Source organism: Uloborus diversus, chromosome 1 (assembly GCF_026930045.1).
Source record: "Uloborus diversus isolate 005 chromosome 1, Udiv.v.3.1, whole genome shotgun sequence".
Lineage (NCBI taxonomy): Eukaryota > Metazoa > Arthropoda > Arachnida > Araneae > Uloboridae > Uloborus > Uloborus diversus.
This window is the reverse complement of record NC_072731.1, coordinates 113,315,576-113,335,936: the sequence shown is the minus strand read 5'-3', so window position 1 is coordinate 113,335,936 and position 20,361 is coordinate 113,315,576. Positions and strand designations below refer to the sequence as shown.

The following is a 20,361-nucleotide window of genomic DNA, read 5'->3' as shown; positions in this document are numbered from 1 at the left end:
AATAAAAAAAAAAGTTGTATATTTTTTCTTTTTTTAAATCTAAAAAATCAAATTTTGCAAACTACAGATGTTACGTATGTATTAAAACACTTTAAAGAAGTTGAAACAAAAATTAATTTCTGTACCAGCAATTCCATACTTAACTTTCTGACATTCAACATTCTTAAAGAGCATGAATTTCGTTAAAAACTTTTCAATTTAATGATTTTAATAAAAATACAAATGAACTTAATTTTTTTGCCTCTTCACAAGGCACAATATGCATCTTAAATGCAAAAAATCTTATACCCATGGTGGATCAGGGTTCATACACTTGTGGTGAAAAAAAATTCCGACTTTTTCAGGTTTTCCAGGTTGTTTTTTTAGAAAATTCCAGGTTACACGCTTCATTCAAAATTAAGTTTAAATAACAAGACAGTGAAGCACCGTTTCTACGTTTCTCTTTGATACATTTTTATCAATTACACATTTTTTAAATTGGTCAATGCAGAGGCTAATACACATTAACGAATACCAATAAACGTTTTTTCATGGGGTCCCTTCAAAAACGTATAAACGGTGATTCACTGTATTTTAAAATAATCAAAATTGTTTAAAGTAGCAATGCGTAAGGACTGAAAATTTTCCCCTTTTGTAGCAATAAAAAAAATCTTGGAATTTTCTTTCTTACATTTTGTTTAAAATTGTTTTTATTTGTTTACAACTTGCTAAAAACAAAGTATTTCAACTTATTTTAGCATTTCTTCCATGCTACGTTTCATGCACATTAGCCTTTTGTTGTAAAGTCTGTTTTTATAAATTTACGTCTACTTAAATCTTGCAAACGACCAATATGGCAACGAAGAATATAAGAAGATTTCTTAATTTGTAGCATAAGAGTATTTATAAATAATCAAAAATACTTAGAAAACTACAATTAGGACAAAAGAGTCAGCTTTTAGCGCATAGGCATCCAAATCGATTAGAATAAAAAAATGATCTGAAGATAATATTTGGCATTGTTATCAATAGTTTGCATTGCAATAAACATCCAATGCTGTTTTCAGAAACCTAGGCACTTAAAAAAGTCTTGTGTACTGCCATCTTGGGAATGACCAAATATGGCTGCTACGCTAAAAATTAAGACCAAATTTTTTGAACTTGTAGCATGAAAACAATTTAAAAAATAATAAATCTTCATGAAACTATCATTCAGTTGAAATGTTTTAGCACATTTGCGTCCAAAGTAATGAGGATGCTTTGTTTTTGGAAACTTAGGCATTTAAGCATTGTGTTTACTTCAATCTTGTGAATGACCGAAAATGGCGACTAATTTTCACACATAGGAAAAAAAAAGAAGATTTTCCCCAATCGGTCCTTTCATCCTGAAGCTTGTGCTACTGAAGTATTAATTTGTCTTTGTCGAGTTTGCGCATAGTTCCCGTTCACCGGAGGGATTTTTTCTTGGGAACTATTGAGGGGCAAAAATGGCGACTGCGGAAGTTTTTTTTTTTTTTGGTCGACACTTTTTTTTTAAAATTCCAGCATCATTTTGCCTCAAAATTTTTAATTTTTTCCAGGAATTATCGATAAAACCAAAGATTAGATCTCATAGTGCAAAATTCCTTGAGATAAAATTGGTTAAAAAAATTTGGGAGCAAAATTGGAAAATTCCCTGTCATTTTCCCTGACAATGGGGTTGTTTCCAAAATTTTAAAAGTATTTTTTTCTAAAAGAGCATGCTTAAAAACATAGAATCTGACCATTTTTTAAATAATTTCTTTAAGCTCAATATTAAAAAAAAATTACTTTGCTCTTTCATCATTTAACACTTCTGCGGATGACACCACAAATGGTGAAATGCCATTCAGTGTTGCCATTCACGGTTCAAAATATTTAATTCGCATCTTTACTCACGTGTATTGGCAACAATTTGGTTGATAGCAAGCGTAGAGCGCAATTGTAGTTCGCTTCTTGATTATCATAAAGTGTAAATGCAGTAGAAAGATGTGACGTCATAAAGACCACACCTTGTTTGAAGAATCGGACATTTTAAAAAATTAATTAAAAAATAACTGTTAGGAAAATAAAAGTATTTTCTGAGTCCATGTTATTATTATTATTATTTTTTGCTTATTCTATCAATTTCAGTCACAAAAAGTACTACTTTTGACTAAAGGAAAAAACCCCATTCCAGGTTTTCCCAGAGCGTACGAACCTTGCGGACGTAAAGAGAGAGCGATTTTCAAAGTGTTAAAATTATTAAGAACAACACATAAAAGACTTTATTTAAGCACATTTTTTAGAATTGCATTTTAAAGCTCTACAATAAATGTATTATTAATAAAAATCGACGTAATTGAAGCAAAAATCAAATTAAACCAGCTATTTAGATTTTAACTTTTTGACTCTCATAAAGGACACAAGACTTGGGCTTGAAAATATTAACTCTGTGATTTTTATAGGAATAAAAAAAATTCATTTGCCCTCTAAAAATGCATAATAAGCATCAAAAATCAGGAAAATTCAATTCTCATATTGGATGCAAAGCGATCGCTTCAATCAAAATGAAAGCATCAAATGTCTAAAAACGTCAAATGAAATTTATTAAGGGGTCACAGTACCTTCAGGACATCTTTCTTAAATTTATGTAAATTTTATTTCTCTTTGAAACCATAACATGCACATTTATCTTGCAATCAATATTTTTTTTTTAAAAATCTTAAAACATTGCCCCCATTTTTTAAAAATTCAAAAATGTAGGAAACTTTCAATTTTTAAAAATATCTAAGACTTTTTTTGTTTTTGCACCGATTTAAAAAAGGTTTTTTGCTAAGCAATCACGAAAATCATATCTAAAAATCTGTGCATTCATTTGCTTAACTATGAATAAGAACATTTTCTGTGATTATTTATGTGAAAAATAGTAATTGTTTTAAGAAAAAAATTTGATTTTAAAGGTATAACATGCTCTAAACATTTGAGTAATTTATAAAATGCTAATCAGATGCACAGTTTTGTTAAATATGTTATCCTGACTGCAAAAAAGTATTACTTAAAAGCTGTATCTTTAATAGAAAAAAATCCTTAGGGATTCTAATGATATGAAAACACAAAAAAACGATTACCAAGAAAAAGCAATCTTGAGTCATTCCACGTCGACTGACCTAATTTTTCAAATCGTCCCCACTGAACCATCTCCAATTTGTATAAAATTTTATAAAGGCGTAGAGATGCCTTTGAAACTAACCTGTGCAAATTGTCAGCATCCTAGATCCAAATCCTGAGGATCTAGGATCTTCGAAAAATGTGATCCAAGATGGCGGATTAGCTTTTTGTGCCAAATTGCCATGTTAACACCAATTTTACAGGAAATTTTATTACACTGGAAGCCTGAAATTTTAGGCGCTTAAAGTATGTTTGACCTTCAGTATATTCAAGTATTTTTGTGAATTTGAGCTCGTTAGATTTTCTGTAGCATGACGTGAACTTGTGAAAAAGCTCGATGGGAAATTTTTTTCCTGGATTTTAGGTTGTCCTAAAATCTGAACAAAGATAATTCAAAAGCTCGTACTGCGTGATTCCATTGTAAAAAAGCTTGTTTTTAATGGGTTACAGTTACAGAGCTTAAATATCTATTTCCCAAAAGATATTGTGATTCAAAGTGGCTATCAAAACCGTTCAAATAAAAAATAGCCTATTTTCAAAGCGCTATAGCTCAAATTTGTCACCTCGCATCTTCTTTTCATTAATACCATTAGAAAGAACACATTTTTCCCTTTCAAAATAAGTTTTTTCTTCGATGGTGTTCTTTCGAATAAGGAAAAAAAATGAGCTTGAAATTATATCTGTCGTAATGAATTGACACGTTCAATCTCAAATTACGGGACGTTTTATAACGCTGGAAGCCTGAAATTTTAGGAGCTCCAAGTACTTTTGGTTGTCAATACGTTCTGGTATTTTTGTGAATTTGAGTTCATTAACTTTTGTGTAGCCCGTATGCAAAGTCTTGACAAAACGCAGCAGAGAAACCTTTTTCTGGATTTTAGAATGTCATAAATTCTGAACAAAAATTATTCAAATGCTTGAACTTTGTAATTCTATTGTCGATATGCATGTTTTTAATGGGTTATAGTTGCAGAGCGTAAATATCGATTTTCTAAAAGATATTGGCATCCCAAGTGGCTATCAAAATAGTTCACATGAAGAAAAGCCTGTTTTTAATGCCCTGTAGCTCAAGTTTGTAACCTTGCATCTTCTTTTCGTTGGCGCTATGAGAAGGAACATATTTTTTCCCATAAAAATAAATTTTCTTTCTGATGGTGTTCTTTCAGACAAGCGGGAAAAATGAGTCTGAAATACTATTTGTCGTTAGCGAGAAAATCTCGTTCTACAATAAATAAAGAATGGTGAATACCGTGGACAACCAATTTATAGGGATTTTGCATCTGTTATTAGTCAGAAATAGTTTTTTATTAATCCTTTAAAAAGTTCGTTTGCAGATTAAATATGTTAGAATCAGAAAAGTATTTTGTTCAGGAAGCAGACTGTTACATCAGACGGAACAAGATAATTTTCTTTTTTTATCATATTTCATTTGCAAAGTATCTTTTTAAATGATTAATAAAAAACTATTTCTGACTTATAACAGTTGCATAATCCCTAAAGGCGGTTGTCACGGCACTCACCATTCTTTATTTATTGTAGAACGATATTTTCCCACTAACAACATAGTATTTCAGGCTAATTTTTACCCGCTTTTCTGAAAGAACACCATCAGAAAGAAAAATTATTTTTATAGGAAAAAATATGTTCTCTCTCATGGTACCAACGAAAAGAAGATGCAATGTGAAACTTGAGCAACAGGCAGGGGTCTGTCCAGGATTTTTCACTGGGTTCGTTTTTTGTGAATAATCAATTAATTTTGTGAAAAATCAAATTTTGCAAAAAAAATTTTTTTTTTTTGTAAAAACAAAATTTTTGAATCTTGAGGTGGCGCAAACTGCACCATTGACATTTAATGTTGAGTGTTTTCCCTCTTTTCTGTTGAGAATATCATTCTTGAGTGTGTTTCGAGTATTGGAGTACGGGAGGGCGGCATACACTCTGGGAGATGGGCACCCCTCAAGTATCAATACTTATTTACCATTCTACATTATGTTAAAGTATACTAGAAATGTTATATGTATAGTATTTAAAATAATTGTAATAAAGAAATTCAGGCAGGGGTTCAGCATTTAACTTTTTGAACCAAGACATTGTTAAAAAGCATAGAATTTCGTTTAAAATTTATAAACTCCATGATTTTTACAAAAATAAAAAGTATTTTAATTGTTTACCTCTTAACAAAGCGTACTAAACATCGAAAATTCGAAAAATCAGATTCCCAAAGCGGATGCAAAGAGATCGCAATCCTCAAAGTGAAAGCATCAAAAGTATAAAAACGGCTTGTAAAATAAATATTTCTGATAAAATTATTTTAAAATCGCACTTTAGAGTCCTATGATAAACATTTCATTAATGTCTGGACACAGTTGAATCAAAATAAATAAATAAATAAAAAATAAACCATCGATTCAGCATTTAATTTTTTGACTCATAAACGAAAATGGAATTCCTCTTTAAAAACTTATATAAGCGTTGTTACAAAAATAAAAAGGCTTTTCATTTATTTGCATCCTAATAAAGCGAAGTTAGCTTGAAAAAAGAATAAAGTATGATTCTCACATCGAATGTAAAAAGATTGCGCTTTTCAAAATGTAGGCATCTAAAGAAAAAAACAATAAATAAAAGAGCTTATTTAAAATTAATTATCCTTTTTAACATCGAAAAATCAAACCCATATAACTTTCTCCCAAAATGACAGTTAAACATCGCACCCGCCAGATGCTAAGTAGGCGATAAGTTCAAAGTTGGTAACCCTATCTAAAGCGATCACATTCACCCCACCCCCCCCATCCCTACTATCCTTTGCAGTCCTAAGTTCATTTCGCTGTATGTTATTGTTTATTAAATCATGAGCCCCGAGAAAAGTGCTTACAGGGAGAAAAGTGCTTACAGTGCTTACGACTAACTTTTTCAGAGAAGTTTGCAACAACACCGCTGCATAAAACAAACAAGCAAAATTATTAACTAAACTGACTTCCAGCTGTTAATTTCTTTTATAGAAACCAACAATAAGCAATTATTAGGCCTTAGTAGTTATTTATCGCTTGCAGGAGCATCACAAGAAGGCCTTTTTTTTTCTTTTGCAAAATTAGCAGATTTTGTATAAGTTGACGCCTCTAATATAACATTAAAAAAGGTTCCAAACATGCTGCGTTATTTTGATTTGAGATTTGCTCTTTCAATAAACAATTTGTGAAAGATCCGTTTTTGTTTATCAGAATTTTGTGAAGGGTCCGTTTTGGTTGGTGGGGATTTTGTGAAAGGTCCGTTTTTGTTGATCAGATTTTTGTGAAGGGTCCGTTAACAGACCCATATTTCCTCTGGCCAGACCCCTGACAGGGCATTAAAAACGGGCTATTCTTCATGTGAACTATTTTGATAGTCACTTTGGATGCCAATATCTTTTAGAAAATCAATATTTACGCTCTGCAAGTATAACCCATTAAAAACATGCATATCGAAAATAGAATTACAAAGTTCGAGTATTTGAATTATTTTTGTTCAGAATTTATGACATTCTAAAATCCAGAGAAAAAAATTCTCTGCTGCGTTTTGTCAAGACTTGGCAAATTTGCTACATAAAAGTTAATAAACTCAAATTCACAAAAATACTAGAACATATTGACAACCAAAAGTACTTTAAGCTCAATAAATTTCAGGCTTCCAATGTTATAAAATGTCCCATAATCTGAGATTGAACATGGCAATTCATTACGACAGATATAATTTCAAGTTTGTTTTTTATCCTTATTCGAAAGAACACCATCGAAGAAAATATTTATTTTGAAAGGAAAAAATGTGTTCTTTCTAATGGTATAAACGAAAAGAAAATGCAAGGTGACAAACTTGAGCTATAGTGCTTTGCAAATCGGCTATTTCTTACTTGCATGGGTTTTGATAGCTGCTTTGAATCACAACAACTTTTTGAAAATAGATATTTAAGCTCTGTAACTGTAACCCATTAAAAACAAACATTTTTACAATGGAATCACGCAGTACGAGCTTTTGAATTATTTTTGTTCAGATTTTATAACAACCTAAAATCCAGGAAAAAAATTTCCCATCGTGCTTTTACGTGCATGCTGCACAAAATCTAACGAGCTCAATTTCACAAAAAAACTTGAATATACTAACGGTCAAACATATTTTAAGCGCCTCAAATTTCAGGCTTCTAGTGTAATAAAATTTCCTGTTAACTTGGTGTAAACTTGGCACAAAAAGCTAATCCGCCATCTTGGATCACATTTTGAGGAGATCCTAGATCCTCAGGATTTGGATCTAGGAGGCTGAAAATTTGCATAGATTGGTTTCAAAGGCATTTCTACGCCTCATTAAAATTTCATCCAAATCGGAGATGGTCGAGTGGGAACCCCTAGGTCACTTGACATGGAATGATTCTCTTAAGTTTTTCCTCTCCGTAAGTGCACATATAAAGCATGACGTAAAACCACTCATAACTGTTTAACTATTTGAACTAAAGCAAGGAAACTTTTTCTCTGTGTTCGGAATAATTTGTAGTTTTGAAATAAGCAATAAAATTTGTTTTGATCGTTTGATCATTTTTGAGGTACTGAGACCACTTAAAGCAAAAAAAAAAAAAAAACTTTAGAATGGTACTTTAACATGTCGACAAGATGTCATATTATTAATGATTATCGACATAATCGGCAGAAATTTGGAAAAAAATTTCGGATGTGGGGAAGAAAATAGTCTAACGAAAAAATCGGTTCCGATATTAACAGATGAAAAAATAGTGGAATTCTGGTAAAATATATTCATTCATAACAGATTGGCGATAGAAGAAAATCAATTATCTTTAAGGTCATGTAGAACAAAAAAATAAGGAGTTTGTAAGGAGATAATAGCAAAATTCAGGAGTTTTAAGGGCGAATTTTCTCTTCTTAAAAAGCAGTTTATAAGGAGCATACAAATCCTGATTCTGTTGTCTTTTTTGTTTCATATATTTATCTTTTGTCTTCAATTTTGCATTATTGAAAACTAGGGCGATAAGTGAACCACGAAAAGTGTACTTGACAGTGAAATTATGTAGCCACTGGTCCACTGGAACAGTGACTTTGCAAAATTTCTAGCCCAAATGTGTTTAAGTGTGTAATTTGAGTTTCATACCTTTTGCTATCATATGGCTTTTTACAAATGCAGTAGAGCTTCCTCTGGTCCAATGCTTTATGATCAACAGGTTTAGTGATCGCAATAGTTTTTTGTTTCTTGGTACTCCTCGAGTTTTGTTCAACGTTGCCGCCTGCATCACTGTCGCCAGACTGTGATTTTCTTTTCTTGGGAGGCCTGATAACTTTTTCATCTTTCATTTCCTTTTCAATTTTAACAGGTTTATTAGGAACAATTTTGACCGCTTTATTTGCTCTGACTTGGGTCTTGACAGCAGCTGGTCTTGGAGCAATCTTCGGAGATTTGACTGTTTTGTTGACTTTTTGCTGAACTGCTGGCGCCTGGACTGTTAAAGCTTGTGGAGGTATTGCTGTCGTGAGGGCCTCACGTTTCTTAACTTCCACTTGAACTTCAGCCTGGGAAAGAGAGAGAAATCAAATTTCAGATGTAGAGCATATGCAAGAAAGAAGTCATACTGCCATGGGAAGGTAAAGAGCAGTATTTGCATTTTTTTTTGTTTTGTTTTTCCATTTATCTATTGTAATTAAACTTTATTGTAAACTAGGGGTACCCGCATGGCTTTGCCTGTAATAGAAAAATTAAAAGGTCTTTTGCAGTGGTGGCTCATGCCTTGAAAAAGTGAAGGGGCCAGATCTGGGTGCACTCGCTCCTCCTCTCCCGGTTTTTGAAAAAAAAAATAAATAAATAAATAAAAATATTTTTTTTTAACATATAAACTTTTTATATTTATTTTTTGTGTTAAATTAATAAAATTAAAAGTAAATCACGAAATATATTAATCTTATGTTTATGTCCATGATTGCCGGCAGATAGGGCACTTTCTCCCCCTGACTTTCAAAAGTAAAATTTAATTAATCAGATAGGGAAATCTACAAAATACATCACGAAAATTATTAATCTCACGTTCATATCCAATATGCTTTCTGGCGTTGCAGTACGTCTCCCTTTCAATACCTGTAATTGGCCGTAAAGGAAGTACTTTCAATCCCTAGCTTTTTAAAAACAGTAAATAAATTTTAAAAAGCAATATTAATCTAATATTTTTAATAGTAATGTTATTTTTAATCTTTTAATAACTAATTATTTTGAATGAAGAAAATTTATTTTCTTTTAAACAAAACTAAATTACTAGTGCAAAAATATTGTGATCAGAGAAATAAGTAAAAATTATAAATTAATTTACTTTTTTAACAAAGATGAAAATACATCTCTGTATTCACTTTAAAATAGATAAAATAAAAACAGATCAGCTAAATTTAAAAATCTTAGCGATTTATATTTGAGTGTGTACCCTTCTGCATAAAAAAAAACACCTCTTTTTATTTTCCTAAAATTATTGATGACTTGTCACATTTTCTTTAAAACTACATGAGCAGTAATTATTTAAAACAAGTGATAATTTCTGTGTAACAATGGGAAGACATTTTTTGAATTTAAAAAAAGAATCTTGTAACAATACATACACACACGTACATACAATACAGCACACGACAGTGGCGCAAATAGAAAATAATTTTTAAGGAAGTAGGAGCATAGCATTAACAAAATCTCATCAATTTGATTGAATTGATTTGCTCATCATAAAATATCTCAATTTTGAAACTTGTAGTTTTAAAAACGATATTTTACATGATGGTCTTTGATGAAGTTTGTGGAAAGAATGGTACAACGGACTCAGCGGAAATTTGTAGAAATTGAGGCCTTAAAATGCGGTTATAGGCCATATTCATTGATGTTAGGATAAGGGATGGAGCTCTGGGACTCTCCTGTTTTTTTTTTTTTTTTTTGTTTTCTTTTTTCGAAAAATAAATAGAAATAAATTCCTCCTCTCCTCCCCCTTCAATTTTTCAAAATTGTAGTTCCAAAAACGCAAATGTAGACAAACTTCGAAGATTTTTACGGGAAGGGGTTCTGGAGCTCTCTCCCTTGGAATTTTTTTCAAAGTCCTAAAAGCTTAAGCACAATATTCTATGATATTATGAGGAGGGGTTCAGAGACTATTTCACTCAAATTTTTCATAAGTTGCTGTTTAAAAAACCTATATTTTGATGATATTAAATTAAGGCGATTCAAGGGCCTTTGTCTGAATATTTTCTGAAAATGAAGTCTTAAAAAACATGATTGTAGGAAAATATTTGGTGACATTAGGGACAGCAAACTTTTTCGAAATTGAAGCTCCAAAAACGGAATTTTAAGCGATTTTCAAACGCAATTTTAAACTATGTTGTAAAGTATTCGGAAACTTTCCCAGAAAATTTTGCGAAATTGAAGATTTAGAAATGAAAGTTGAAATGTTCTGTCATGTTTTTGGAGGGGGGGGGGGGCACCTAACTGAGTAATTAGTTGTAACTATCGAAATTTTTCAATTCAAAGATTTCTTTTGAAAGAAATTGAGATTTACCGTAACATTACTATTCTTTTCGAATTAAAATCTTGTCTGCCCTATTGTGTTTCTCACATACGTTTTGATTTAACATACAATTTTAGCAGAAATAAAAACGTGAAGAAGTAATAACTTTTAAGGCACATTCAAAACTAAAAGAAAAATAATCGAAAAAAGTATGATTTCTTCTGTGAATTGTTATTATAGTACGCTAATTATTTGAAGACTAAGAGTCAAGAAAAGAGCAAACGGTCAAACCTTGTGCAAATGAAGGCCGTTTTTTACTGTATGTTGTTTGTTTTACGTAGCCTAAATCACGTAAGAAGAGCATTCAAGCTATGTAAAATGAATAACATACAGGCATGATAACTGTCTCTGCGAATCCTGCTGCAAATATTGAGACTCAATGCTTTTATGTCGAGAGGAAAATAAAACTCTCAGATAATCCACACCTCATTAATCTTTTTTTTAAGCAGAAAATCCGCAGATTACACGCAGGACAATATCAGACAATTCATTTTTTTTTTTAGAATAGGTACGCACAAAGAAAAGGGGGAAAAAAATATATATATAAATTATTTTCTAAAAAAAGTGAGAGGGCCCCGGCTCCTCCCACGAGCCGTCACTGGTCTTTTGGTTCGCCTGTATGTTTACAAATAATGTATGGTGAATTTTCTCACCAATTGGCTTGTACCTATGTTACGTTTCCACGTTACGATAATTTCGTGATTTACTCGTCCATCTTATGATAATTTTGTTCTTAAAATTGGAATAGAAAAAGAACCATGTCCAATTTTCGAAAAATCACTTCGAGGTGCACACCCCCTTGCTACAAACTAACTTTGTGCCAAATTTCATGAAAATCGGCCGAACGATCTAGCCGCTTTGCACGTCACAGAGATCCAGACAGAGAAACTTTCAGCTTTATTACTTGTAAAGATAAAGAAGCTTGCTCATTTGGTTTCCGTTGAAAATAAAGCATGAAAAAATGTCAAACTCCGACGTTTTCCAATTGTCAGTAAAGAATCCAAAAGGCATTTCTTCAACTATCTCAAAAACTGAATTCTGCAGATGCTGCCCTTCACCCGCCTATGCAGAATACTTCTTAAATGCATAGCTTTTAAGATCTTGTCCTAAACATATAAAAGTATCTCAACCATTAAGAATAGGGTAGTTTTCTGTTATAAGTACATCTATCAGGGTTCATACTCTATTTGGATGAAAAAATTCCATGACTTTTCCAAGACTTTTTCATGACCTTGTTACATGAAGAGAATAAATAGTAGTACTTAATATCAAACTTGTCAATTTTCGGAAATGAGCATTAGCAAAACTTCTGCATGAATGCCACTACCTTATTGAAGCACTTACTTGTGATTGAAAAAATATCAGTGTACACCTAAAAAACTAAACTATTCTTATTTGTCTTTGTCAGATAAATTTAAGTAAAGTAAAAATACAGTGAATGTAATATAATGACGCTTAAATGTTTATTTATTTATTTTTTTTTTTTTTATAAACAAGTAGAATGATAATGAATGGGACAAAGTTTGAATGAGTCATCACTAAGCTTCCATAAATTTGCTTGAAAAGTTGCCTTTTAGTGTTAACTGTTCATTTAATTATCTACATAACTTGACAGTATTTTGGTACTTTACAGCAAAGCCACATTCTTAAGTAAATTACTGTTTCTAAACCAGATACTTATTTAAAAAATATATTTAGTGGTAAATAAATCTTCTGATTCATATTTGCTTGATTACTTATTTGCACATTTTCAAATGCATATAAATTAATAGGTTCAGAAATTCCAGAACATAGGGTTTGATTCCTGACATTGAACGTAGTAGTGGGTTGCATGGATTAGTTTTGCGGGCCATATGTTAGGCACTACTGTTTTAGAGTATTAGAATACAGTCGAACCTCCATATATCGAACTTCCACATATCGAAATTTTCTATATATCGAAATCCCAGCAAATTTCTATGTTCATCATACAGAAAAATAATTTCTATATATTGAAAAAATCCCTATATATCGAATTTTTTTTCGAGACATTCGTAGATTTTTTTCCCTCTTTAGACTGTTTGTCTCATGAAAAATGAAGGTTAGAGGAAAAAATTACGTCCAACGGAACTCATAAGAAATCTGGGGTTGAAAGGTGTGTAGTTACGTCGTTGTTCCGTTCTGAAGTTCTTAAATTCCTTTAAGTTTATTTCAAAAACTTAGCTGCAACCAGTAACACTGTAAAATCAGTTTCAAATTATCCCTTTTGTTTGTTGATTATCATTTCTAGTCTTCTTAGCTTCTGTAAAAATCAGTCAAGTAGATTAATTTTTTACTTTTCTCTCGATCACATTTGTTCAAACGAAAATCCCCTAATGTGGCGATCAAGTTGAATTGCCGAAGAATATAAAGATGTATAGTTGGCGTAAAAATATCATTTCTGTTAATTTTTTAATCATCAACTTTCAATTAATCCGATACTCGTGTAAATTATAAATTGGGTATCATACACGAAAGTCAGCTTTTATTTTAATGTTTTAGGAGACTTTTATGATAAAATAAGATCGTTTCCATATATCGAAATTTCTATATATCGAATTTTTTCCCGGCAATTTGCTACTTCGATATATGGAGGTCCGACTGTATTCCTATTTCTGTATTCTACCGCCTGACTGAAAATCTCAATTTTCTAAAACCTTCAACAAATTAAGATAAACTCTGATAACTTTAATAATAAAGTTTTTAGGAGTGATAGAAGCGAACTTGAATACAATTGAATTGTGTTTTTTGAGAAGGCGAAATCAAGAATATAAGCAGAGTTGAAAATAATGGTCAATTAAAAATGAATGACGTCTAAGCAGTAAAATTCTATGGCAAAAAAAAAAAAAAAAGACGCGGCTGCTACTAATGCTCTTTTGGCTACTGTTGTTTTCTCTTTATCCAGAACATTTTTCCATGATCTTAAATAAATTTCCATGACTTTGAATGAAAATTTCAATTTTCCATGACTTTTCCAGGTCTGAAATTTGCTTAAATTTTTTCCATGACTTTCCAGGATTTCCATGACCCGTACGAACCCTGATCTATAAGTACATCACTTGGCTCATTTTAAACTTTAGCGATCATTTATTCATTGCCACTATGCCTAGCCAAAGATTACATAGAAATTAATTTTTAGGGGAAAAAAACTTTAATTTGCCTTTTTCAACAACTTTAAAACAAAATCAACCTTTAGACAAGACTAAAGTTCCATTAAAATGAGAAAAAAAGAAGGCCCAAATAAGTCAAGAAATAAGTTAAAATAGAAAATAAGATGCCAAGGAATGCTATTAAATAACTTGGAAAGTTTAATTCAAATATTCTGTCAACTAAACATTAAAAAAAGTAATTAATTAATAAAAGCAAGAAGTCAAACCAATTGCAAGATATACTAATGAAATCATTAATTACAATGTCCCAGTAAAATGTAAAATCAGAGAAATAAGAGCAAATAGGGCAACGACATACACATTATTTCAGTAAGTTATATTCATTTCGCTAAGGGAGGAAAAGTAAAAATGTCAGCAAATCAAGTTTAAACGGCGGGGGGGGGGGGGGGGGGGCACATACATAAAAGGTTGAGGACTCCTGCTATATACAAACACTTTTTTAAATGCTCTCTGACAAAATTACTCAAGAATTCTTAAGTCTGTGTAAAAGATCAAAAAGTCAATAAAAACAAATTAGGAGAAGGCAGTTAAAATTGCCTTGTGGTAGAGAAATTAAAGAAAACAGGTGAAGATTGGTTGACTTTTCTCCGCACGCACCCCACCTCTTAGCCGTAGGCCTTAGGTTCCACCGCCCGGGGGGTCCGCGTAGCGGGCCCCCCGCACGGCTGAGTGCGGCGGTCGACTGAGAAAAAAAGAGGTTAAAAATAATAACATTTAAATTAATGAAACATATATGAAGCATATTAAGTACCTGTATTTCCACCTGAATCTCCTTCTCCATTACAGATCTCTTTTTGAGGATATCCCTTCTCAAGAGTTCAGTATGTTTGACCAGGAGAGTCTGTAATTTTGCATTGCTCGCCCTCACTTTCCGCTCTTCGGCAGTTTCTTTCATCTTCTGCTTGCGTTGCGTGTTCTTTTCTTCTCTTTCGACACGGTCAACGATGGCTTTCAAAGCTTGTTGACATATGATCAACCTGTTAAAAGGTTTAAGAGCATTAATTTTCTGAAAAATTCTAGTTGGAGCACACTGAAATTTCAGACTTAATAGGAACAAGAAAAGCCAGTAAAGAAGCAGGTGAAATTTCAAACTCCTCTGTACTAACCAGAAGGATTACATTGCATACACAGATGAGTAAGAAACGGAAGATGGCAAGAATTTAGGCAAGCAAAAACCAAATAGGCATATATGGAAAGCAGACATGTTTGATTATTTCTCAAGCAATTTTTCTAGATGCGAGCTATGTAATGCATAGTTAAATCTTACAATAATTCTTGAACTAATCATTAAAAACTAGGTAAAATTTTTGTTAATTGCCAAAATGCCTGTTTGATATCTGACATAACTCTATGCAGCTTGATACATTTGAGTACGCCCGATGAGATCAGTCTGCAAAGTTCACTGTTTTCAAAACACACATTAAATACTTTAAAAAAAATTAAAGTTATTGCATTTGCTTCCCATGCTAAGCAAAGACAAAAGAAAACATACTTAAACTCACCTTTGGCTGTCTTCTCTCTGTTCGGGAGTTAAGGTCTTCCCTTTGTTTTTGTCTATCAAAACGGAAGTCAGGGGACTGGCAATTTTTATTGGTGTGGCAACAGATTTTCCTTCGGCTTCCAACTGTTTGTGCATCTGTTGTTGCTGATGACGTTGCATGGCCAGTAACTTTTGCTGAATCTCTGGTGATGCATGCTGATTCATGAGAGCTTGTCGCACAACTGGAGAAAAATGAATAAATATTAACTCATAAAATGTCTTTAAAAATATACATCAATTCTCAAAATATGTTCAAGCAAACAAAGAAGTTATATGCTATTTTTAGATGATATTCAAGATGTTTACTTGTTGAATAATTGCTTATCTAACTAGGAGGCTCCACCCCTATTTACTTTTGCCTGTTAACCCCATTTACTTCAATGCTCCCCATAGAGAAAATTCTTTTATCATATTTGCCATGGATTTTACCACATAAATGATCCACATAGCAGGTATTTCATGTGGTTGGGTTGGCAATACCAATAACTTACTTTTCTAACCCCACCACTTAGCGATGCATTTTAGGTGCCAATAACTTACTGGTTCAATTGCACCTTTTTTTCAACCAATGCAACCGGCTGCTTATGAGCTTTTCTTTATCAGCAGACTTCAATTAGGGCATTCTCTTTCTTACTGTCTTCTTCCACAGGTCACAACACCAGATGGTTCATCTTCGTTTACCAATGCTATTAGGGCAGAGATGGCAAACCTGTGACGTATAGGTTGCATGGTGACACGTTTGCTGCATGCCACCCCACATTATATAAATAAGAGTTCAATGTAAATTTTGGAACTTCGATTTTGATGCATTAGATGTGGAGGCCTATAAACTAATTTATATAAGAAATGGATGATTTTCAAAATGGTGTTATTTGGACAACATTTGTAGAATTAAACATAAAATTGTAAGATCTGGACAATTGTAATGCATATACAGTGGCTCCCAAAAGTGTTCGTACACTTTGAAATTTTTTAGTAAAACCAAAATAACTCGAAACTGAATTCGAATATGAAGTTCAATATTTTTTCACATCATTCCTATGTCATTCTAAATACAACCCATTGGTTTTTTCAAAATATTGACGGATCTTTTTTTTGAAATGGGTCAGAAAACGAAGAGACAGATAAATAACACGCCACAAAAGTCATCGTACACTCAAATATTTTCGAATAAATTCATGATTAAAATTATCATGTGTCGTTTTATTAATATATTTGCATTGTGTTGACCCTTATAAGTCATTTGGCTTTAATTTTTTGTTTATTTATTCCTTAATATTGTGCTTATTACTGTAAAAAGGCTGGTATTCGTAAAAAACAGCAAACACCATTCAAAGTTTCCACAGTAGTGGTAAATTGGTTTGAAATGTCTCTAAATTAGTTAATTTATTTGGTTGTATAGTAAAGTGCTTGATAAAATACTTTAAAGAAAGGAATTGGACCGGAAACAAGGTAAGAAAAGGTCAACCGGCAAAGTTGACAAAACGTGGTCGGAGATTTAAAGTTAAAAAAATTATGAAAAATACACATTTGAGTGTTGTAAAAGTTTCTGCAGGGTTAAATGAAACATTTTACATTTAATTTTCACCTAAAATTGTTCACCAAGTTCTCTGATTAGCTGGAATAAATGGGACCTCTTCCCGCAGAAATTTTCTTGGTCGTGCGTAAAACAGAAAGCTTACGCTTTTCGTCGCAAAATCAATGATAAATAACCTAAAATCATTTTAGAATCATGTCTTACTTACAGATAAACATTAGTTTAACATTTTTGGTTAAATTGTTGTATAATTGTAAGTAGAAAAAAAAATTAGGAACTTAATCTTAAGAACTTATTTGGATCAGTTTATCAGGACGGTGGAGGTGTTCTAGCGTGAGGGTGCATATCAGCATCAGGACTTGGTAGTTTGAATTTTTTGATGAAATAATGAATCATGCTGTTCCTTTAAATACTTTAAAAACCAATTTTGAACTCTTAGCCAAAAATTTGGTTATTGGAAACAACTTCGTTTTTTTATCAAGATAACGATAAGAAGCACACGGTTTTCAACGTTTGCGTCTAGTGCCTCGAAAATTGTCCTTAAGTTTAGAAAATACTCTCTTAATCTCCAGATTTTAACTTAATGTAACGTATTTAGAGATATCTGGAGGCTAGATTACGAAAATAGGGCTTTAAGACAAAAATAGAGTTAGAAACAGTGAGACTCGAAGTGTGGTTGAACACTTACTCAGAAATTACGCAAAAAAAAGAAAGAAAAAGAATAAAATCTATTCCCAGACGTTTAAAAGGTGTTATGAATACTGTATGATATTCTACTAATTAATAACTTAATCAAAAGTTAGATTATTCAATAATATATAGACATTTTATAAAGTGTACGAAGACTTTTGTGAGATAAAATTTCCGGCACTTTTTGGTCTTTGATTTTTAAAAAATTAAGTTTTAATATTTTTTAAAAACTTTTCATGTAGTTTTGTTAAAAATTGATCATAGATTTTATAATTAAATACCTATTCCGAAATATTAATTCTAACCAATGGATTGGGACCTATTTCGTTGAAAGTCGTAGGTGTACGAAGACTTTTGGGAGCCACTGTATATGAATAAAAATTGAATATAATATTTCAACCGAATAAAACTCATGTTCAGTGAAAAAGTCAGCGAAAGACATTTTGAAATGTTTGGATTAGCCTATGCCTGTAAATAGTTATTTCCAACATGAATCTTATTTACAAGTAAAAACAAAAATTTCACTAGCATCGACTTGTCTGTTGCATGTCCATGACTAAAAGTTTCAAATATTGAACCATTGTATGAATAAATTGTGCGTAAGACAACAAACATTACATTAAATTTGATACTTCTGTGCTTTCTTTCTGAAATTGATAATTTTAAACAAACAATTATAAAAAGTTAAATTTGTTTTTATTTTAAATATATATACTTGAAATGTTTAGGGTGAAAACATTCAATGGATAAAACTGCAGCTTTTTAGCATAGTAGATAATAATAAGATCTAAAGTCATTACATGGAAATTAAAAGTTCTGGTTGCATAAACTGTGATCGATCATCAGTCACTTATGTAACAGAATTAACATTAATCCAAAAATAAGAAAAAATGTTAACTACACAGGATAAAAAATTTCGAAGAGACATATTCGAACTAATCAGAGGGGGGTGAGGTTGGGAGAAAACAATACAACTATATATAAGAATTCAAAGGTTAGGACAAATGGAGAAACTGGACGACAAGTTACAAACTAATCTTTGCATTGAATTCATTTGTTATGCATAGAAATACAATGCTTCTAAAAAAGGTATTCCTCAGCTTTAAAGTCCAGATTTTTATACTACAGAAGAAAATTACAGCAGTTTCATGTATATTAACTAACAAGATCAAATTCAAAAACATTAAAAGAAAAAAGAAATTTCCAAATATGCAATAAATAATTGCAATCTTCTATGAGACTGCAAAGAGAGATAACAAGAATATTTTTATAATTTTTAAAATATAGCCTCATAACTGCAACATTTCAATCACTGTAAATTTAGTACCCTTCTACAAAATACCAATTCTTTTCTATTTTGGGGGTGATGTTCAGAAGTTCAGCACTATTAGTGAATAAAATAAAAAATAACAATTGCAGGTACAAAAACTTACTCTGCTGCTTAATAGCATTGGTCAAAACAAAGCCTGGGCCGGCCTGTCCTTCGGTTTTTGTGACGGTGACTACTTTAGTTGGGCTGGTGAGAACTTGTTTAGCTTCTGGAGTAGTAATTTTTACAGGAGTTGGTGGCAGTAAAAGTTTACTTCCCACTGTAGTCGTCTGGCTAGTAGCCACAGCAACTTGGGTGGCTGCTGTCGTAACGATGGGTTGGACCACAGTTCCGATACCTGGAATGGTGATGGGAGTTTGGATCCTCACTTGCTGGCCAGCTGGAGTGACAGGACGTACTAGCAAAACAAAAATTAAAGCAAATTACTTCTCAGAAACTTGAAAAAATTTTTTTATTTCACCCAAGAAAAGCCTAACTGTTACAAGGAAAACACTTTTTCACTTTAATTTCTTATTTTTTATTTGACGTTATTTGATATCCAAAAATCAATAGTTAGAGCCTGTACTGTTAACACCTAGCAAAATGAATTCAAGACCCAGAAAGACTGGTTTGAACAGACAAAATTGTAACAAGTATGCATTATTACCTTTGATTAAATAGCAATAATGCCATTAAAAAGTAATCTGAGCATTAAAAAAAGTAATTTTTTGTTCAAAGGCAAAACTAATTGCACAAACACCTTACATTTTTCATACAGAACTGAAATAAAAAAGATTTATTTTAGTTTGACCTGGCTGAAGTTGCATTTTAATTTTAGTCAAGATTCATACAGGTTAAACTAGTATGTTGTGGCCATCACGAAACTTTCTTCTATATTTTTCTTTTTTTTTTTCTGATCCCTCCCCATGCTTGACGAGGGAAGCAATATTCCCAACAAAAACAAAATGACACATGCAAAAACTTGACGACTATCCCAATGTCTGAATTATTGCAAAAGCAAAGCAAAGAGCGAAAATTGAAAGTTATTTTAAAAGCCTTGCTTGAATGAATTACAAATATTTTATTTGTTAACAAACATAAGATGGCAACAGTTCAAAATTTTAAATCATTGAGATAATATTTCCTATCATTTCCATACAATTAAAATCACGAGAAATACGCAGACGACAATCTATTACGATTTATCTTTCTTATTGTTGCATTAATAAAAATATTTTTATTCGCAAAAAAAAAAAAAAAAAAAAAAAAAAAAAAAAAAAAAAAAAAAAAAAAAAAATCAACACCTCTTGGAGCGATCGGCGTCAAAATAGAACCAAAGCCTGTTTACATATGGATTCACATATATTCCAAATTTCAACCAGAACGTAGCAT

The 20,361-nt window shown here is 31.8% G+C and overlaps 1 protein-coding gene across 1 annotated transcript in view; it reads right to left on the bottom strand.

The window, feature by feature from the left end:
• LOC129234461 (nucleosome-remodeling factor subunit BPTF-like) overlaps window positions 1-20,361 on the bottom strand; it is a 138,030-nt gene that overhangs the window by 25,018 nt on the left and 92,651 nt on the right. Inside the window, exons 17-20 of the mRNA XM_054868466.1 lie at window positions 19,094-19,387; window positions 15,396-15,615; window positions 14,645-14,870; window positions 8,275-8,690 (exon numbers count right to left, since the gene is read on the bottom strand). Of these exons, the coding sequence (XP_054724441.1) occupies window positions 8,275-8,690; window positions 14,645-14,870; window positions 15,396-15,615; window positions 19,094-19,387 (1,156 nt within the window). The remainder of the gene's footprint in view (window positions 1-8,274; window positions 8,691-14,644; window positions 14,871-15,395; window positions 15,616-19,093; window positions 19,388-20,361) is intronic.